General features: G+C 36.2%; 1 protein-coding gene across 5 annotated transcripts; it reads right to left on the bottom strand.

Moving 5' to 3' along the window:
- Positions 1 to 556: 556 nt before the first annotated feature.
- On the bottom strand, positions 557 to 19347 carry Gin1 (gypsy retrotransposon integrase 1). 5 transcript variants are annotated; one of them, XM_048331441.1, is made up of 8 exons: positions 19295 to 19347; positions 14395 to 14540; positions 12623 to 12816; positions 10262 to 10567; positions 4976 to 5167; positions 3642 to 3737; positions 2835 to 3120; positions 557 to 1160 (listed from the first exon to the last, which is right to left on the bottom strand). In XM_048331441.1, the coding sequence occupies exons 2-8, from the start codon at positions 14531 to 14533 to the stop codon at positions 889 to 891; spliced, it is 1485 nt and encodes a 494-aa protein (XP_048187398.1). In that variant the 5' UTR covers positions 14534 to 14540; positions 19295 to 19347; the 3' UTR covers positions 557 to 888. The 5 variants fall into 5 exon arrangements, with proteins under 5 accessions (XP_048187398.1, XP_048187396.1, XP_048187397.1 ...); XM_048331439.1 differs by having other exon boundaries at positions 3555 to 3737; XM_048331440.1 differs by having other exon boundaries at positions 3555 to 3737; positions 19188 to 19312.
- Positions 19348 to 19376: the final 29 nt, after the last annotated feature.

Here is a 19376-nt window from a genome sequence, read left to right on the forward strand (position 1 = left end):
ATATTAAAACTACATATTGAATAGTATACATCAAAGTCATTATTTAGTTAAAGTCTATTAAACAACTCTATCTCCTACAATATTAATTGTAAAAGTTCCAAAGAGACAGAAAGAAGATTTATACTACATTTCATTTAGTATTTCCTAATCCCACTGTAAGAAGTTTAAGTTTGTTTAAAAAGGGGGAAATAGTGCAGAAAAAAAATGAAGCTGGGCACTGGTGGCAGAGCTGAGAATCAGTAGTTCACACCTGTCATCCTAGCTACTCAGCAGGCTGAGATCTGAGGATCTCAGTTCGAAGCCAGCCTTGGTAGTGAAGTCCATGAGACCCTTATCTCTAGTTAGCCACCAGAAAATTGGAAGTGGAGTTGTGGCTCAAAGTGGTAGAACAATAACTTTCAGCAAAGAAGCTCAGGGACAGTGTTCAGGTTCTGGGTTCACTCCCCATGGATGACCAAAGAGGGAGGGAGGGAGGGAGCGAGAGAGGGAGGGAGAGAGAGAGAATGCAAGAAAGAGAAGTGAAAAAGCAATTATCCATATCACACAAAGGTTTTAAAATTTGGAGATGGAATTTATTTGCTAAGAAGCAAAATTGCTTTACTTGTTTCTCTATTAGGAGAAAAACTGAATTCTATATACTTTCTTCACACACACATATACACTCTATATTCAAATATATATATATATACACCCATTTATAAATTTGTACACATGTATACTGATATTCCAGTGCAGTACAATCTTAGATGAATTATTTATAAACATATAGGATTTAGTCACTAGGTGTATATTAAGACACATCTATATAACTATTTTAGTAGAGAAAATATCAAGACCCAATGGATTTATATAACCTAAAACAGCACTTTAAATGAATTTTGGTATTTACTAACTTAAGTACTCAAGAACTTGGTTTGAAGAGTCCAACAGATTGAAAGTCTGTTTTTCAAGAGTACGATGATCTCCTATCAGTGGTGAGATTTTGGAATTTCTATATTCTAATAGTTCATGATCCTTGCTTGACGTCAGCAGTTCATTGTCAACTACACCAATAGTATCTTCGACCAGAATATTTGCTTGGTATGCTCCAACTGGAATTTCAGGAAATCCAATGTAGTCATGATCTGCCACTATCGAACCTTGCAGAAGATAAAGACTATCTGAAAGTAAAGACACCAAAGGTTGCTTTTATAATCATAATTAATCACCACTTTAAAATTAAATAATGTTAAGTGAAGAGCAAAGCCCAAAGTAATAAAAGTTAACTATTAAGACTAACTACTAATGAATTTGCTAAGCCACTAAATAAATACCAAATTTGAGAGACACAGGGTAAAAAAAGACAAACAACTACAAAAGCAATACTTGCAAAACTGTTTGGTGTAAGTGAACTGAACACCTGGGCGGGGGGGGGGGGGGGAAGGGAAAGGGGGAGGAGGGAGGGGAGAATGAGGGACAAGGTAACAAACAGTACAAGAAATGTATCCAAAGCCTAATGTATGAAACTGTAATCTCTCTGTACATCAGTTTGATAATAAAAATTTGAAAAAAATACACATCAAGGACTGAAAATATATTTTTAGACAGTTCACAGAAAGAATTAAGGACAAGCAAGAATTTTTAAAGTCGTCCTTTTTACACTTCTTAGATTTTATTTGTTAGGTATTTACATGTGAAGTATAGATGATAGAACTAGCACATATTAAAAAAAAGCTGTTTTTGGATAATGATAACATTCTTAATGTACTTTTGTAAGACACCTCTGAGTGAATTACACTAAGCTCATCAAAGGTTATTTTTAATATAGTTGTTAAATCTTTTACATTTATAATTTTAGGTTGTTATCCAATCTTTATAGGGCCCATATTTAGAAGATAATATCACATTAGCAAAATATGAGTGAACTAGATGAGGATAAACTGGCCAAAGACAGGCTATGTGACAAAATTAGGTAAGAAGGCAGACTTCAGTAGAGTAGCTTTGAAAGTTTAGTTTATCTAAGTCTAATTTGATACTAAGCATTTTTTAAACTTTAAAAGTCTAATTTATCTGTAACAGTGACAAGGAAGTTTTGTTTCATTTTAAGAAATTTATTATTATCCTCAAGAGAAGTGTTTAAATTCATGTTAAAATGATACTAAAGCAGCAATGTCTTTTAATAGAGAAAAATATACAGAAAATGATTTCCCATCTGATATTTTAATTCATTACAATTTGCTCTTCCAAAATGGCTTTAGGGAACAAATATACCAGGGGACTTTACCTGAAAGGTATAGTACACAGGTCACTTAAATAATTTATGAAAGGAAAAGTGAGAGATCAGGATATACTCACTCTTAGAACCAGTCATATATTGGGGCACGTATAACTGTATAGCAGGCTATCACTGTGTGTAATATGTTATTCTAAGTATATTCTACTCTGCACTCTTATCTGTCCTCACAATCTAACTATGACAATCTGGGCAATATATTTAAACAGACTTATGATTATGGTTTCTGGGTTGTTTTTTCCACACTAAAATGAGACACATAGTGACAAATGGGATACTGGGAAAGTGAAAACAGAGCAGATGTAACTCTTCTGTAAAATGGGGAATCTAACTTTTATATGAACTATGAGAAGCACAGTATGAGTCAAATAAAATCTCTCAATTATAAAACATTTATTTTAGTGAAACAGATTACTTGAAGCATCTAACATTATAGCAAAGTTTTATAAAATATAAGAAGGAAGGTAAAACCTAATCAAAAGAGGAAAGAAATGTTTCTGATAGTTTTAATCCACTTCCTCCCTCAAAGCAAGGAAAGATGGAGAGAATAGTAGATATTTACCTTGATCACTGGACTCTCTTACATAAGGCTTAAGATGGGACATTTTGATTGGCCTTTTGAGTCTAGTCCCAGTATTGTCTCTCAGGACAGCACACCCATTTTCTGTAATATAGTCGATGACACAAGGACCAACCCATTCAGACTGAAAGCGACCATCCTTCCACCAATTTTTCCTTTGTCTTAAAACTTCATGACCCACTTTTAAATGGAATGGGTTTAACTGCTTTGGTTTCTTTTTAACAACAATCTTGTTTTTATTCAGTTCATCCAAATTGTTGTCCTCCATCTGTAAGTACAATAAAGATAAATGGGATGAAAACTCTATTGTAATGGAAGCTATTTATTGTGATAATCCCAAATAATACCAAAGTGTAGGCATAATTTCAGTATTTTAAAACAGCATTTCGAAAGCAGTTTTAGTACCCTTATTTTTGACAGGAGGAAAACTGACATAGGTTAAGTAATTTTCCAGTCCAACTACCAGAAAGTAGCAACAGTATAGATTTGACTCCAGCTTTTAGTTATTTTTCTACTACTGGCTCTCAGAATTTCATAGCTTATAAGCATACTATTTAAGGTGAGCAAAGTTGATAAATAAAGATATTTAGAGGTATATATTTATATATACATTATGCATATGTACTTGCATGCATATATATCCTGACACTTAAAGAGTATCACTTTTTAAGAGCTTACAGTTTTCATTTTAAACAGAATCACCTGGCCCACTGATGCAGTCTTATTCTCCATTATTTTATTAGCTTCCACTTCTTTAATTGCATCTAGAATTCTGGAAAATGTACTTGCATTATCATCATCCACTTCATGAAGACTATCTGAAGTTTCTGGCATATTAGGATTTCGATTAAACATCTGAAAATATGGTGTATTTTTTGTTGGCTCCTATTTTAAGAAAAATGAACAAATTTTGCAATGAGACATTTGTCTAGACAGAGCTTGCAAGTAAAAGCTGCATAAAAGGGTACATACCTCCTGGAATTCATTTCGATAAGTATTGTTTTATATGGCCAGATACACATAGCTATTGAGACTATGTGAACCTCTCCTAAGTCTATCCTCCTTTGGTCTCACTCTGTGTGAATGCCTAGAGACCTGTGTAATTTATCATGTCCCAGTGTATTTATTTTTCTTTTACCAGAGTGTGTCTATTTGTAGATTTATAGGCATATTCTAGTTACTACAAATGAAACCATGTAACTTCTGTTTCTTTGGGTCTGCTCTACTTTGCTTAATATAATTTTTTCTAAGTCTTTCTATTTCCTTGCGAATGAGGCAGCATCATTTTTTCTGATGGATGTGTAGAATTTCATTATATATATTTTTTGACCCGTTTGTCCACTGAAGGGCATCTGGTTTGATTCCATAACTTAGCTATGGTAATCAATTATGCGATGAACACAGTTGTGCTGGTAGCTTTAGTGTGGCCTTGTTTGTGGTCTATTGGATAAATATCCAGGAGTGGAATAGCTGGGTCATAGGGAAGCTCCATGTTTAGTCTTAGAGGAACCTCCACACCACTCTTTAGAGGAGTAAAGCAAGTTTACAGTCCCAACAGTGTCATAGAGTTCCCTTTTGGCTACAGCAAACCATTGTCAGCATCTGTTATTGTTAGTTTTCTTGACAATGGCCCTTCTTACTGAGGTGAGGTAGAATCTCAATGTTCTTTTGACTTGCATTTCTTTTATGGCAAGACATGTTGAACAGTTCTTTATGTGTCTGTTGGTCATTCTTCTTCTGAGAAGTCTCTCAAGTCTTTAGGCTCATTTGTTAATTAGGTCGTTTCTTTAAGAGTTTATTTTGGGGGGGACCTGAGTTTTTTTCTTTGTTGCTGTTTTGTTTTCATTTCCTTCTGCCTTGTTTGTTCTTCCAGAGGGTAAGTAGGCAGTACAGAAATGGTGGGATAAAGAGTGAACAAATGCAGCAGTGCTACTCACTAGACACTGTTGAAAATGAACTCTACAACTTGTAGATGAGAATGGGAGAGAAAACCTGGGAGAGGGATGGAAGGGGTGACATTGTTCAAAGAGAAATGTATTCTTTCTCTAACACATGTAACTGTAACTCCTCTGTACATCACCTTTACAATAACAATAAATACATGAAAAAAAAAAGTCACATACCAAGTGAGTGATATTGAAAGCAAATGAAACAGTTGACAGGTGCTCATCCCAGTTGGTCGGGTGCTCAGTACAGTGCTTGGAGAGAAATGTTTTGATTGTGCTAGGTGTGCTTTCAGATGGGTTAATAGTTCCAGAGCCATGAGAAATTATAATCTGCTTTGTACCAAACAATCCATACAGTTCAATATTGATCTAAAAAATAATAAAGTTTAAAATTTTGTATTATTCTATTGATTTTTAAAAACTCTTCCAAAGAACTTCAGTCTTGTTTTTTGACTCACTGTAGCCATTCAACTAAAAATTTCCTATATTTATTTATAACAACTGTACAGATTGAGTTCTTACTATGCACTGGTCAATATACTATTGTTGGGGACAGCTGTGCCTTTAAGAGGGACAGCCGGCTTTAGCCCCTCCCCTCTCCTTCCATCTTCAACAGGAAGAGAAGCCCTTGCCCCTGGGGTGTCTGATGGCCGGGACCCCAGCCTTGGGGGCCTGTGGTCTCCGCCCATAGAGGAAGTCCCCTGACATCACTTGAGGGACAGCCCTTGTGGCCAACCAGTGGCCCCTCTCCTGTGCTCGCCCTTGGGGGTATATCTGTTGGCTCCTCACGTGAATAAACCAGAACGCCCCAGAGGCTTTCTCCGGGACTGCCATGCGCCCATGTCTTTCCTTGGGCTGGCGGCGCAACCAAACGCCGAGGCTGCCTTGGGACCCCACTTCCTCGATTAATCCCAACTGGCCAGGGGACATGAGAGAGCGAGAAAGGATCCCACACAGAAGAGGCAGACAAGCCCGGGAACCCCTCCCACGTGGATGGGGGGGGGGGGGTAGAGAGAAGCCGGGCAAATTTGTTTGTCATATACAATTAAACAATAAATGGTCGCCAAATAAATTTTTTTTGGGGGGGTGGGGATTGAACCCAGGGCATTCCACTTACTAGGCAAGTGCTTTGCCACTGAGTTACATCCTAGCCCACCAAATAAATTTGGGACTATAATATCTAGATGTGAAATTTTTTTCTTCCATTTTTCTTTCCTATGGTTTATCCCCTGTTGTCACTGTTTTGACTTCTTTACCCTGTGTATTGTATATACGTTTATCTGCATTAGGGAAGGGAAGGGGAACATCAAAATGGTGAGGCAAAGGATGAAGAGTGAACCAATGCAACAGTGCTACTCACAAGACAGTATGTTGGAAATACTCAGGAGTAGGGGGAGAGAGAAAAATGAGGGAGAGGGTGACAAGTATGACAAGTATGTAACTGTATATCATTTAACCAATAAAATTAAATTAAAAAATGAAAAAAAATCTCGATTTCATCATGCTATGTTTGTCATAGAATGGACAGGTAACTTAAGTCTCCTGCAATGAAACAAGATAATATTAAGATATAAGTGCCTACCAATCACAGGAAAATGATAGAGCTGAAACTTGTTGGACACATTAATGAAATTAAGGATATCATAAATGGAAGATCTAAGTAGTCTTCCCCCAAACTGGACTGTCTTCCCTATTTCCTTACACAGATAATACTATATCAGAAAAGGCAAGCAAGGTTATACTGCATTAAAAAAATACATTCATATCTTGGTGGTTGGCTCAAGATAAATTTTACTTAGTGCATGTGCAAAACTGGCTATAAGTCTGGGCGCCTCTCCAAGGTATGTGTTCCCTTTAAGTACTTTAATTGCCAATTCTAGATGAGCTGAGCCATTATATATTAAAATATTCCATCACGTGGCTAGAAACATAATTTTTGGATAATTTGGTTGTTTTCCATTTTGCTCATATAAATAGCTCTATTTTAAATAGTAAAATAGCATTCTTTAAAAAAAGATTCCCCTGGTGCTAAGAATTAATCCAAGGGCCTCAAGAATTTCTTTTTGTTTTGTTCTTTTGTTTTTTGGTGGGTTGTGGGGCTTGAACTTGGGACATGGATGCTGTCCCTGAGCTCCTTCACTCAAGGCTGGTGTTCTACCACTTTGAGCCACAGCGCCACTAATAAGAATTTCTGTATTAGACAGTTTAACACTGCTCTCACTCAAGGCTGGTGTTCTACCACTTTGAGCCACAGCGCCACTAATAAGAATTTCTATATTAGACAGTTTAGCACTGCTCTATAGCCTCATCCCAAGCCATACTTCTATACTTAGATGTTTTAATTAGCATAAGTTTTTTAAAAGCATTGCTTTTTGTATATCACCTTTATAATAACAATTAAAAATCAAGGATTGCTAACTAAAGGACAAAATACACGTAAGGCTCTTAGTGGATCACTGGCAAATTTTGCTCTACAAAACAGTTTCAAGATACAGTGCTACCAATATAACCGGATCAACTTGTTTTTTTGGTATTAATTATTCTTACTCTTTGCTTATGTAAATGCAAAATACAGTGTTGCATTTTTTTTAGTGCTATGGAGCTTGAACTTTTTTCCATGCTTAAAATTTCTATTTCCTCTTGAAAATTATATTTTTGCTTTTTACTAAATTTATTAGCACTTTTTTGTCAAAGGGTTTATGTTGTTTTTTTAAAATCTATTTCTTAGCCTTTATGATTTGGTTATTTTACTACGTAATGCTATATATTTTACTACATATGTTCCTCTTTTTTATGCAGACAAATTTGGTGTTCTCCATTGAAACTTATATTGCTATTTCTAAGCTGTCTATATGCAAGAACAAGAGGAAATTACAGTTTTTCAATTATAAATAAAATGCTTTATCTGAAATTATGCTTAATTCTAAAGACTACAGAAATAAATTAAAAATTGTTGTCCAACTAGTAACGAGTATATTAGATAATTTTTCCCTCCTATACTCACTTGTATACTTGTTCACTTTGTTTGCTTGATACTTTCCCTCCTACACCATTTTATCACTTCAACTCATTGCCAAACTCTGCCACGTTAGCAACTGATGTCGATATAGGTAGTGTCAACTAGGTCACTACAGCTCTGTTTCAACACTGGATCAACCTGTAATTCTTGTGATGATTTCATATCTTTATAGAAATAATTTTTATTTTAGCCAATGTAAAAAAAGCCATTTTTACATAAAACTCAGTGGGAAACAAGAAATAAGGATGAGTTTCCAGTAGGTACTTGTTAGCAAGATACTAGTTATTTAATAGTGAAAAAAAATATGTATTTTTTATTTGGTGCTGAGGACTCAAACTATGCAGAACTTCCTATGCTCTTTACTTAAACTTTCTATGCTCTTTACTTGACTTAAATCCCTGACTAAAATGTCTACATCCTAATCAGTTGCTGGAAGAGTTGGCATTGCAGGTCTGAGACTGCTATGCTTTGGTACGCCACATAAAACTTTGGCTCTTGGCTAGTGTCTAAGAAATTGATTCTTCTTCCGACCAGAAGGGTTTTCAACCATTCTTTAACAGATAAGAACACTCATTTCCCAAACAGTTTACACCAATAAGGTTGTCTATGTTCAATACTTTTCCTTCTGAGAGTTTTGAATATCAGGCAGAAGGTGCCTGTGTGAACAGATAGCAATAAAATCTCTAGGCACTGCGTTCACAGTGAATTTCTCTTGTTGGCAACATTCCATACGTGCTGTCTTAAATAACTGCTGGAGAAATTAAACACATCCATGTGTAGCTCTAGTGGACGCTTGCACTTGATTTTTTTTGGTCTGGATTTCTATACATATACCTTTTGTGTTTTCTGATTCTTTGTATCCTTTCACTGAGTAAACCTTTTTTTACTTTCTTTTAATTTTTAAGATTATATTATAAACGTGATGTGCAGAGGGGCCACAGTTACAGGTAATGAGCACATTTCCTTTTGAACAGTGTCATCCTCTCCCTCATTCTCTTCCAGCTTTTCCCCTCCCAACTTCCCTTCCTCTCAAGGTATATAGTTGATTTCAACAGTGTCTAGTGGGTTTCACTGCTGAATTGGCTTACCTTTTGCCCTGCCGTTTCTAGACTGTCCTTCACCCTCCCCAAATCAGATAAACTTATATACAAGACAAAAGGTATAGAAATAAAAAGGGAGGACTGAGGGAAATAAACCAAAGAAAAAAAGGAAAGAAAGAAAGAAAAGAAGGAAGGAAGGAAGGAAGGAAGGAAGGAAGGAAGGAAAAAAAACCACAAATAGTACAATAAAAAACCTCCTGCTTCCATTTCTTGGAGAGTGTTTCAATAAGCATCATTCTATATGATAGCTATGGAACCCATGAATGTTTAGACTGCTGCTTAATTAATCATGTCCAAGGGTGTTTATCTGTCTTTTAGATACAGACTAATCTAATTATTATAAATGAGGAAAACATGCAGACTATGTTTCTTTGGACTTAGCTTACTAAGCATAGAGCTTCCCTATGACCCAGCAGTCCTACTGAGCATCTATCCAACTGACCACAAACCAGGCTACACCAAAGCCACCAGCACGACCATATTCATTGCAGTATTGTTTACCACAACCAAGATATGGAATCAAACCAGATGCTCCTCAGTGCAAGAATGGGTCAAGAAAATGTGGTATATATACACAATGGGATTCTATGCTTCCATCAGAAAGACTAATATTGATCCATTTGTCAGAAAATGGAAAGACTGAGAAAAATTTTCAATGAATAAATCTTAACCACAGACAACTATATACTGAGTCCTCTTAAGAGAATCATGGAAGCAGGGGATACTTGTAGGGATATATCACATAAGTCCTAACTACTTAATAAATATAACTTCAGGGAAACACATATCAAAGTGACTATGAACCAAGAAACGGTATTTCTCATTGTTTTTTTTGTTTGTTTGGTTGGTTTTTTTTTGCCAGTCCTGGGCCTTGAATTCAGGGCCTGAGCACTGTCCCTGGCTTCTTTTTGCTCAAGGCGAGCACTCTACCTCTTGAGCTACAGCACCACTTCTGGCTCTTTCTATATATGTGGTGCTGAGGAATCGAACCCAGGGCTTCATGTTTGTGAGGCAAGTACTCTACCACTAGGCCATATTCCCAGCCCCTCTCTCATTATTCATACACATTACCCTATTAATTATAAAAATTTTAAATGTCACTTAAATTTAATTGTATATTTCTTTTTTGGGGTTGTTCACATGTATTCTTTCTTGCTTATTTCTTCATTCAGGTTAACTGGAAAAAAGGCCAAAGCATATTAAAATCATAGTTTCCTCATTTCTAGGTTCAATTACCTTTGTAGCATACACTATATATTTAAAACAATTTATCAGAATTTATTAAGCAGCCTATAATATGCAGGGCACTGTTTGTTTGTTCCAGACTTAAGCAATTTGCCTTACCTGTTGAATGAAGTCATCACTTTGATCCATTATTATTTTCTGAGGAAGTCCATACAATAAAATTACATTGAGAATAGCTTTGGAGATTTCTGATGCTGAAGTATCTCGGAGGGGTAAAAGCACAACCCACTTTGTGAATAAATCTGTCATGATTATAGCATATTCATGACTTTGGTGGCTTTTATGAAAAGGTCCCATCAGATCAACTGTAACTACATTCCATGGATTTTCCACCTTGAGAATGTGCTGTTTAGGTGCTAGAATAACTGCATTTTTTGCAACTTGGCAATGCTGACAAGCATAAACCTAAAAAGAGAAACAAAAAAAAATAAAATATACCAAATGTTAAAATATTCAATATAAAATAAAGCAATCCTACAAATCAGTGTTTAAAGTGGTTGACAAGTATTTTATGAATTGAAGGAGAAGCTTTCGAAGTGACAGCTACCCACTGAAAATAGCCTCATATTCAAAACAACATGTAAATAGTAGTTTCTTCTTTTAAATAACTGTCTTTTCGGGTCAAATTCACATGCAACATAGTTCCGGTTCACATCAATACATTTATTAAATCAATATACCTTAAAATCAGCTTTCCACTATTTCAAATTGCCACACAAAAATCGTACGTTTATGAAGTACTATGTGATGTTTCATTGTTCATAATTTCTGTAGACAAAAGACATTTCCTCCTAAAGTCACTCTAAAGTTCATGCATTAATTTACTACAAAATATAATTCGAATGAAACAATATTACAGATGCCAGAAATTCTCTAGCCTCTGGGATAGGATAGTGAGCAGATAAAATATAATAATATAGCAGAGGGGACCATCGCTACATTGAACAAAGGGAGTAAAGAGAACTAAGTAATTCACGGGTGGGAGTGAGAAGGAAGCAATGAGTGAAGGAGGGAACAGATGTTGCTAAACAAAAGGAACGTAATGTACATATCATCCGAAATGAAGGAAATGGTTTTATTGTTAAAGTTCATAGACTTCACAAGCTATGTAGAGTAGAATGACAATTTTCATCATTGTGAAAGTCAAAATGTACACTGTTAAATATATGTAATAACGAACTCAATTAAAAAAATTTTAAAAAGGAAAAAAAAGCCTGTGTTCTCCTGCAACTTTCATTGTAATAATATGAGAAGAGACCCACTCACTAACTTATAGATAATAACATTTTTTGACGTATTTCTGGAATTTTTCTTTAGAAAGTATTCACATCACATTAACTCCTGAAGGACTTTAGAAAACATCTTATTACAATACACTCATAGTTAACTTCTGATTAACATTTTTACTTTTCAACTTAAACTTATTTAATAAGTGAATGAATGAAATGAAATTAAAAGAATAGATCATACTATAAATTTAATATTTATCAATATTTCAAAACCCACATATCCATTCCTGAATGATAATAATCTAACAAAGATTTAACTAAATGTAAAAAAAAAATGCACAGATGGTTTACTGTTTGATTTTTGCATCTGGTTTTGAGTCTCTGTCCTGGCTGACACTTTCTATCTAGAGATGGAATAGCACAAAACCTGAAAAGTCCACAATGTACACAACACATTTATTATCTTCCATTCCAAAAATCTGGCAGGACTGGTATTATGGCAATAATCATTCAATCAAGAGAAGTTCTTTCTTAATTTTTTTTAGGTTGGTTGTGAGGCTGAACTCAGGGCCTGAACACTTTTCCTGAGCTTTTCACCTTAAAGTGAGCACTGCATCACTTTGAACCAAGGTGCCATTTGCAATTTTTTGGTAGTTAATTGGAGATGAGTCACACAGACATTCTTACCCCAGCTGGCTTTGAACCATGATCCTCGGACCTCAGCCTCCTGAGTAGCTAGGATTATAGGCATGAGCCATGAGCTTCTGGCTTCAATTAAATTTTGACTGCATATAAAAGTTCAATGATAAAATCGTGGTTCTAAAAATTTATTTTCACTAAATAGTTATTGGGCTGGGAATGTGCCTTAGTGACAGAGTGCTTGCCTATAATGCATGAATGCCCTCCATACAATTCCTCAGTACCACACTAAATAAATAAATGAAAGAATGAATGAAATAAAATTAAAAAAACAGATTGTACTATGAAACAACAAAATGGTTATTTCCCAACAGTTTAAAGATTTTTACTACCTTAAATTATGCTTTAGTGATTTAAAATAAATGGAAGGAAAACAAATGCCCTTTCATTTAAAATTTTTTATACAAAAAGAAAAATCTTCACAATAAGTCCTTATTACAAGGTGATATCTAGAGTAAATGTGGGGAATAATGAAATTGACACGTTCATTAGAAAGGTATCATTCAATATATTCTAAGCACACAAGCCATACCCACTGTTTGACATCATTGGTCACAGAAGTCCAGTAGTAACTGGATTCTACTAGAGTAAGGGTTCTGGATATGCCGTGATGAACTCCTGTGTCATTTTCATGGCATTCTCTCAGGGCTTTCTTTTTTTCTTCTTCTGAAACAATTACCAAACGATTTTGTTTTCTTTCTTTTCCAACATAAAAGAGCTTTTTCTCTGAAATAAACGATACCAGTAAGACAGAAAACATTAATTTTCATAGATCTATATGGTGTTAAGATAATCACAGCTTAATCTTTAAGCCATAAGGGTTTATAATTTTCATCTTACAAAATCTTTCTCCATTTGAAAAAACATGATTTACTTGTAATGATGCTACCATGCAACTGGAAAGGGTGTCCACTGTTATACTCACTAAGTATCTACCTAGATACAGCAGCTGCTCGTAATTTTTTAGCTGTCAATCTAAGTGTAGCTAACTTTTCACCAAAGCATGTGGCAAGTACTAGAATAGGAAGCTGTCATTCTATGGGAGCACGCAAGGTAGGAAAAAGCTAACAGCTGGTTCCTGGAAATGGCACAAATTAACACACAAATCATGTACTAAAGCGATTCCCTAGAGCAGAATTTTCAAAAATATTACATCATAACTTATTTTTGTGAGCAAACATGTCTCGCAAGTTTTATCTAGACTTAACTAGAAGGTAGAGAACACAGAGAAGAACTTTTATCCTCATGTTCGGCTTCTCTTAAGAGGATATCTAATAAGAATCTGTACCAGTGAAGCAACCAGGAGATTAGAAGGACCATCACTTCTATAGGGTGGATCGATTAGCTATTCAAACTTAAGAATATATCTTTATTGCATTACATGCTAACCTATATACTGTTGACTTAAGTAGGCAACCTACGAGTATGAACATTACCTGTCTAGCTAGGTCATCCATGTATCTCGAGGGCCTACAATGTACTGAGAAAGTAATCATAAACGATTAAAAGAATGACTGTCTTCCCTCTTAAATTTAAGAGGTAATGGGTCTGTTATTATTAAAAATAAGGAGTCCCTGGTAGGATATATACAGACATATGTGGTCAGGAGTAGAGACATGGCTTAAGTGGTTTAGGAACAGCTGTGAATGGAAGAAAAGGCAAGGGTCATGAATTCAGGTCCCAGTAACAATGCACAAACACATACTCTCCTACTAGTGGCATTGACATTCACTTAGTAATTTGATGACTACTTTTTTCCTTTGAAGGAGGGCAGGGAAAAAAGGAAAAACTCTTATGAGCTTTCAAGATAAGCATTCCACTGTCCTTCAAATGTTAAATCTATCCAGAGGGAGTCAGGATCAAAAAAAAAAAAAGGTAATCCTGAGAATATTTAATTGTAACTAGAGGGAGAGCAATAGATATGATATGAATACATTTTTAAATTTAGAAATCAACTAATGCTGTTAATACTGTCACGCTGCATACCCTATATGTTCCACATTGACAGTGGCTTCAAGGCTTGATGGTGCACTGTGAGAATAAGAACCACTGTAGGGCGAAAGCTGAAGAAGGTCATTTAGGTAAGTATATGCTAATTTTTTCATGGTATTTCTTTGATCTGTAACCTCAAAGGCCTTTTTTGGCTTTAATTTGATCTTTAGTTTGCTTTCAATTGAACATTCAAGTTAACACATTGATAATTGCTTAGCAACAATCAATTCCTATAGAACTTCTCAGGATTCCATAAAGAATATATGCAAAGAAAAATCTGAAAGTGATCAAGATTTTGGAAAATAATTTCACCTTTGAAGACAAATTTTTTTGCTGCTCTTCTTATGCCGCTTCTTTCGCTTGGTAGTGTAGTTGAATGATATTCACCCGTTCGTTTATAATACGCAATTTGCTTAAGATGAAGGTCACCATTTTTCCCACTTCGAACCATCCTGAACCTAGGGAAAAGTTATGTAAAGACATTACTGAAATGACGAGATAATTCCGTTGCTATTTCAGTTCAGGCTTCTGTCACATTTCTGCTTATGAATGAATTGAGCATTCCCAAAATATTATCTGTGAGGGAGATAATTATGGTACAGAAAAGGAACACAGTGATGTACATGAATGAAATATCCAAGTGCTATTTTTGAGATGCATTATGACCCATTATCTTGTTCCTTTTTATGAATTAAGAAGTGCTGAAGATTTTTTGCATTCTGGGGGAAAAAAAGGGTAACCAAAAATACTTGAAAAGTTCACATGAAGTCTTCTATTTTTTTTTTGGCCAGTCCTGGGCCTTGGACTCGGCCTGAGCACTGTCCCTGGCTTCTTTTTGCTCAAGGCTAGCACTCTGCCACTTGAGCCACAGCGCCACTTCTGGCTGTTTTCTGTGTATGTGGTGCTGGGGAATCGAACCCAGGGCCTCATGTATATGAGGCAAGCTCTCTTGCCACTAGGCCATATCCCCAGCCCCACATGAAGTCTTCTTGTATCAAGTGAATTCTTACGTAGGCCGATTCTGTCATGTGACATTTAAATAAATTATAGCTCATAAGGAGAGAAATGGAATTTTTTGTCTCTTTCTCTGGTACTGGGGATCGAACCCAGGACGTTGCAATTGGGAGGTAAGCACTTTGCCACTGAACTACCTCCCAGCCCTGAAATATAATTTCATATTTTCAATTTATACAGATACTGAGAAATGCAAAACCAAACCAAATAAAGCCAAAAACATCCTCCCCCTCCTCATCATCCACAACAACAAAAAACATTTTGTAGGACACAGTTCTAGACGTAGAGGCAGTCAGAGGCAGAGGCAAGGAAAGTCATGGTTTGATGCCAGCTTGGATAAAAAGTCTGAGGGACCTCCCCACCTCAATTAATTAAAAGTGGGGTGATATGTATGCCATCTGAGCAATGTGGAAGTGTGAACAGGAGCATCTTGGCTCAGATTGGCCCAGGAATAAATACAAGGCCCTATTAGAAAAAGTAATTAAAGCAGGAAGGCTTAGGGGTTCGGATCAAGGGATTAAATGCTTGCCGACCAAGCACAAGACCCCGAGTTTAAACGCTATATGTACAACCTCCCCACAAAACAAACAAAATGAAAAGCTTTACTCAAATATTTAGATATATTTTGCAAGTGGTCAAATGTAGATGGTAGATGCTTACAGTCAACTTGCCTAGCCTATTTTTGACTACATGTAAGCCACCTTTCCTTAAAAAAGGAAAAAAAAACCACATGATTTATGGTCCTATGTTTACTTTTTCAATGTATTAAAAAAATCTTTCTGCAATGGCAAAAATCAAACCCTTAGACAATCAGGAATGCAGGAAACATTAAAAAAAACTTTTTATTGCATAATTTCACCTGAAACTATTCCGTGCTGGTTATTGTTTGCTACCATACTCAACACTATTGACTTCTGGCCTTTCTCTCCTGGCTGCCAAGCTCTTGAAGACTCATCCTGCCAGAATGCACTTTCTGATTAGAACTGTCTAATAGGAGGTACTGGCAAGGCAAATCAGAATGCAGAAGAAAAAGGTCAGTATATTTACAGGATATGCCACTGGGCTTGGCCCTCAATTTTTGAGACATTCTACAAAATGAATGAGAAACTGTCATACTTTTTCAGAAAGAATATTACATGCATATATGGAAATGTCATAATGAAACTCTGTACTTTGTACAATTAACTTAGGCCAATGAAAATATTTTCCCACTTAAAATAAACAGTTCAGTTCTTTCCCAATTCAAAAAAAGGAACTGAGAAATAGGTCACTGGAACAGAATAGGGAATCCAGCATTACATCTCTATAGAAACAGCCAGTCCAGGTACACTTTTTAAAGCTTCAGTACAGTGTGAGGGGGGTAGAGTCTTTAAGTGATGGGGGAAGCATGGTTCCTGGATATTTGTAAAGGCAAAAACAAACCTTAAACACCTACCTTGCATTACTTAGAAAAAATAATTTTATGTGAATCATAATACTAAATGTGAAAGGTAAATGACAAGGCTTTTTGGAGAAAACACAGCCAAATATCTTCAAAATCTTGTGTTAGTAGAAGTTTCTTAAACAAGACACAAAATGACTATATATAAAAGAAAAAAATGTTGCAAGACTTTATCAAAATCAAAACTTCTATTTATCAAAATATATAATGAAGAAAATGAAAAGATAAGGCAAAAACCAGGAGAAGATATTTTCAGTAGACCTTTAGCCAAGATCAAAGGTAGATGTATACAATCTAAACATAACTGAGTGGTGTAATGTGTAACTGGATTTTTTTTGTTTGTTTTTACTGTGCTTTGTCAGAAGTATATGTAAGGAATCTGTGACTAAGAAGGATTCAGTAGCACAATGAAGGACTCATACCTAGGATCTACAGACTTCTTTCCTCTTAGAAAGTAATGGCAAAAAAAAAAAAAGAAAGAAAATGAAGGATAGAAAAAATAACTTGACACAGCACGTTAAAAACAACAACAAAGAAAAACCTCTTGTTTCCATATCTTGGAGTTCATTTCACTTAGTATCATCTTATATGATCATATGTACATAGCTACTGAACTATTGTGATCCTCTGCTAGGACTATCCTAGACACATACTAATTATTACAGATGAGAGAAACCATGGAGTCTCTTTCTTTGGGTCTGGCTCACTTGACTTAATATGATTTTTTCCAAGTCTATCTATTTCCTTACAAATTGGGTGATGCCATTCTTTCTGATGGAAGCATAGAATTCCACTGTGTATGTATATAGTTACATACATAAGGTAGTGAGTATATTTCATTTCAAACTTGTTATCTCCTCCCTTTTTGTCCTCCCACCTTCCCTCCTCCCCAACTCCTCCCCACCTCAAGTTGTACAGTTAGTTTACATTTTATCTTGTATGTATTGCATTGGTTTGCCCTTTACCCTTTGTCTCACCATTTTGATTTTCCCCTTCCCTTCCCTAATTCAGACAAACATATATACAATACCCAGGGTACCAGAATTAGATAGAGTGACAACAAGGGCTAAATCATAGGGAAGATAAACAGAAGGAAAAAGAAATAATTTCACATAGGATGTTAAAAATTACAACATCCATATTATATATATCAAGATGTTTAATGTAACAGAGCTTTGCTAAAAAATACTTTTTAGAAAAAGATTCTAAAATCTCCTAATCGTTCTTTTATAGCACTGTTTATATATAATTTTTTTTTGTCAGTTTCAGGGCTTGAACTCAGGGCTGGCACTGTCTTTGAGTTCCCTCCCTCAAGTCTAGCGCTCTACCACGTTGAGTCACACCTCCACTTCTGGTTTTCTGGTGGTTAACTGGAGAAGAATCTCTTGGACATTTCTGCTCAGGCTGGCTTTGAACCTTGCTCCTCAACTCTGTCTCCAGAGTAGGTAGGATTATAGGGTGAGATTCCAGCATCCAGCTATTTAAAATGTTTTGCTGCTATAGTAAAGTCCAGAATACACAGGGCATTATAGGAAAAAAGAAGAAACAATAACCAGCATTATAACGACTAAGATAAATAAAATTTAAGCTGAAAGAAAAATCAGTTCAAAAAGAGCATTTTAAATATAACGTCAACAATAGAGTTTGCTTATCCTTGACTTATATTTAAAGTTCTATGTGAATTTCCTTTGGCATATGCCACGTGGCTACTATATGTTTTTAGTATACACTGTGTATTGTATATATGCCTACCTGATATAGGGAAGGGAAAGAAAAACGAGGGTGTAAGATATCACAAGAAATGTACACACTGCCCTATTATGTAACTGTACCCCTTTTGCACAACACCTTGTCAACAAAATTAAATAAATTTTAAAAAAAATTTAAAAAGAGCATTTTTTGTGAGTGGATTTTTTTTTAAAGTAATGGTTAGGAGTTCTGCTGCTAATATTCATATATATATATATATAATAACTTGCAGAACCTTTTTTCTTTCCTTTTCCATTCATCATCTATTTCACATCTCCTTTCAAATGGGGTTAAAATGAGAAAAGTGTTTTTAAGCTGCAACCTCAGGACAATTGAAATAAAATACCTTCACACTCCCCTAAATGAGGACGCAAAAGAGGATTCAAAGTTGGCATTACCTAAGTGAGGACTAGGCTAGAGCTTCTTCAAGTATGCTCCTCTTTTCAAGAATTTAGGGATGAGAACAAGCGGGGGGGGGGGGGGGGGGGGGGCGGGGAGGCTGGTCACGACTTCTGGTTTTGCAAGAGCAAGGTCATGATCCACTAGGTTGATCTTTGCTACTCTAGCCCCGGTAGATATCCATGAAAACCAACAAATAGCAATGTGGACTCCTATTGCTTAACTTCTTTGGGGGGAAAAAATGCACCTTGTGTGTCCTATAGTGTATCTTCTTTTTATTTCCCCCCATGAAATTAAGATGTGTCAGCAAAGGTAAAACAAACAAACAAACAAACCAGCAGGCTGACCAGGGCATTAAACAACTACCCCCACTTCAGTCACCTCCCCGTTAGCCCAACCCCAGCGACGCGCCCCAGAGCGAGCCAGGCCCAGGTCCGGCCGCCCTAACGGCGCCTGCGCGAACCCATCCTCCTCCTCCTCCCCCCCCCCCCCCGCCTCCTACCCTTTCTCCCGTGTCAGTCTGTGGTTTTGAACTTGATTCTCAGGTTACATCTCACTTTCCGGAGCAGCACATCCGACAAAAGCACACACACAGGGGCGGCCACTCACCCCAGCGGGTCCTTAAAAGACAAGCGGGGTCGAAGCCTTCCCTCCCGCGACTTATCTGGCGCGACACCGGAAGCGGAAGTGG

Source organism: Perognathus longimembris, chromosome 22 (genome assembly GCF_023159225.1).
Source record: "Perognathus longimembris pacificus isolate PPM17 chromosome 22, ASM2315922v1, whole genome shotgun sequence".
NCBI lineage: Eukaryota > Metazoa > Chordata > Mammalia > Rodentia > Heteromyidae > Perognathus > Perognathus longimembris.

Excerpts from the sequence above, each read along its gene's own strand:
- Gin1 (XM_048331439.1), bottom strand. The coding sequence starts at position 14,533 with ATGGTTCGAAGTGGGAAAAATGGTGACCTTCATCTTAAGCAAATTGCG. Across the intron at positions 12,817-14,394 it reads AAAAAAATTTGTCTTCAAAG|AGAAAAAGCTCTTTTATGTT; the intron begins GTGAAATTATTT and ends CGTTTATTTCAG. Across the intron at positions 1,161-2,834 it reads AAGAGAGTCCAGTGATCAAG|ATAGTCTTTATCTTCTGCAA; the intron begins GTAAATATCTAC and ends CTTTACTTTCAG.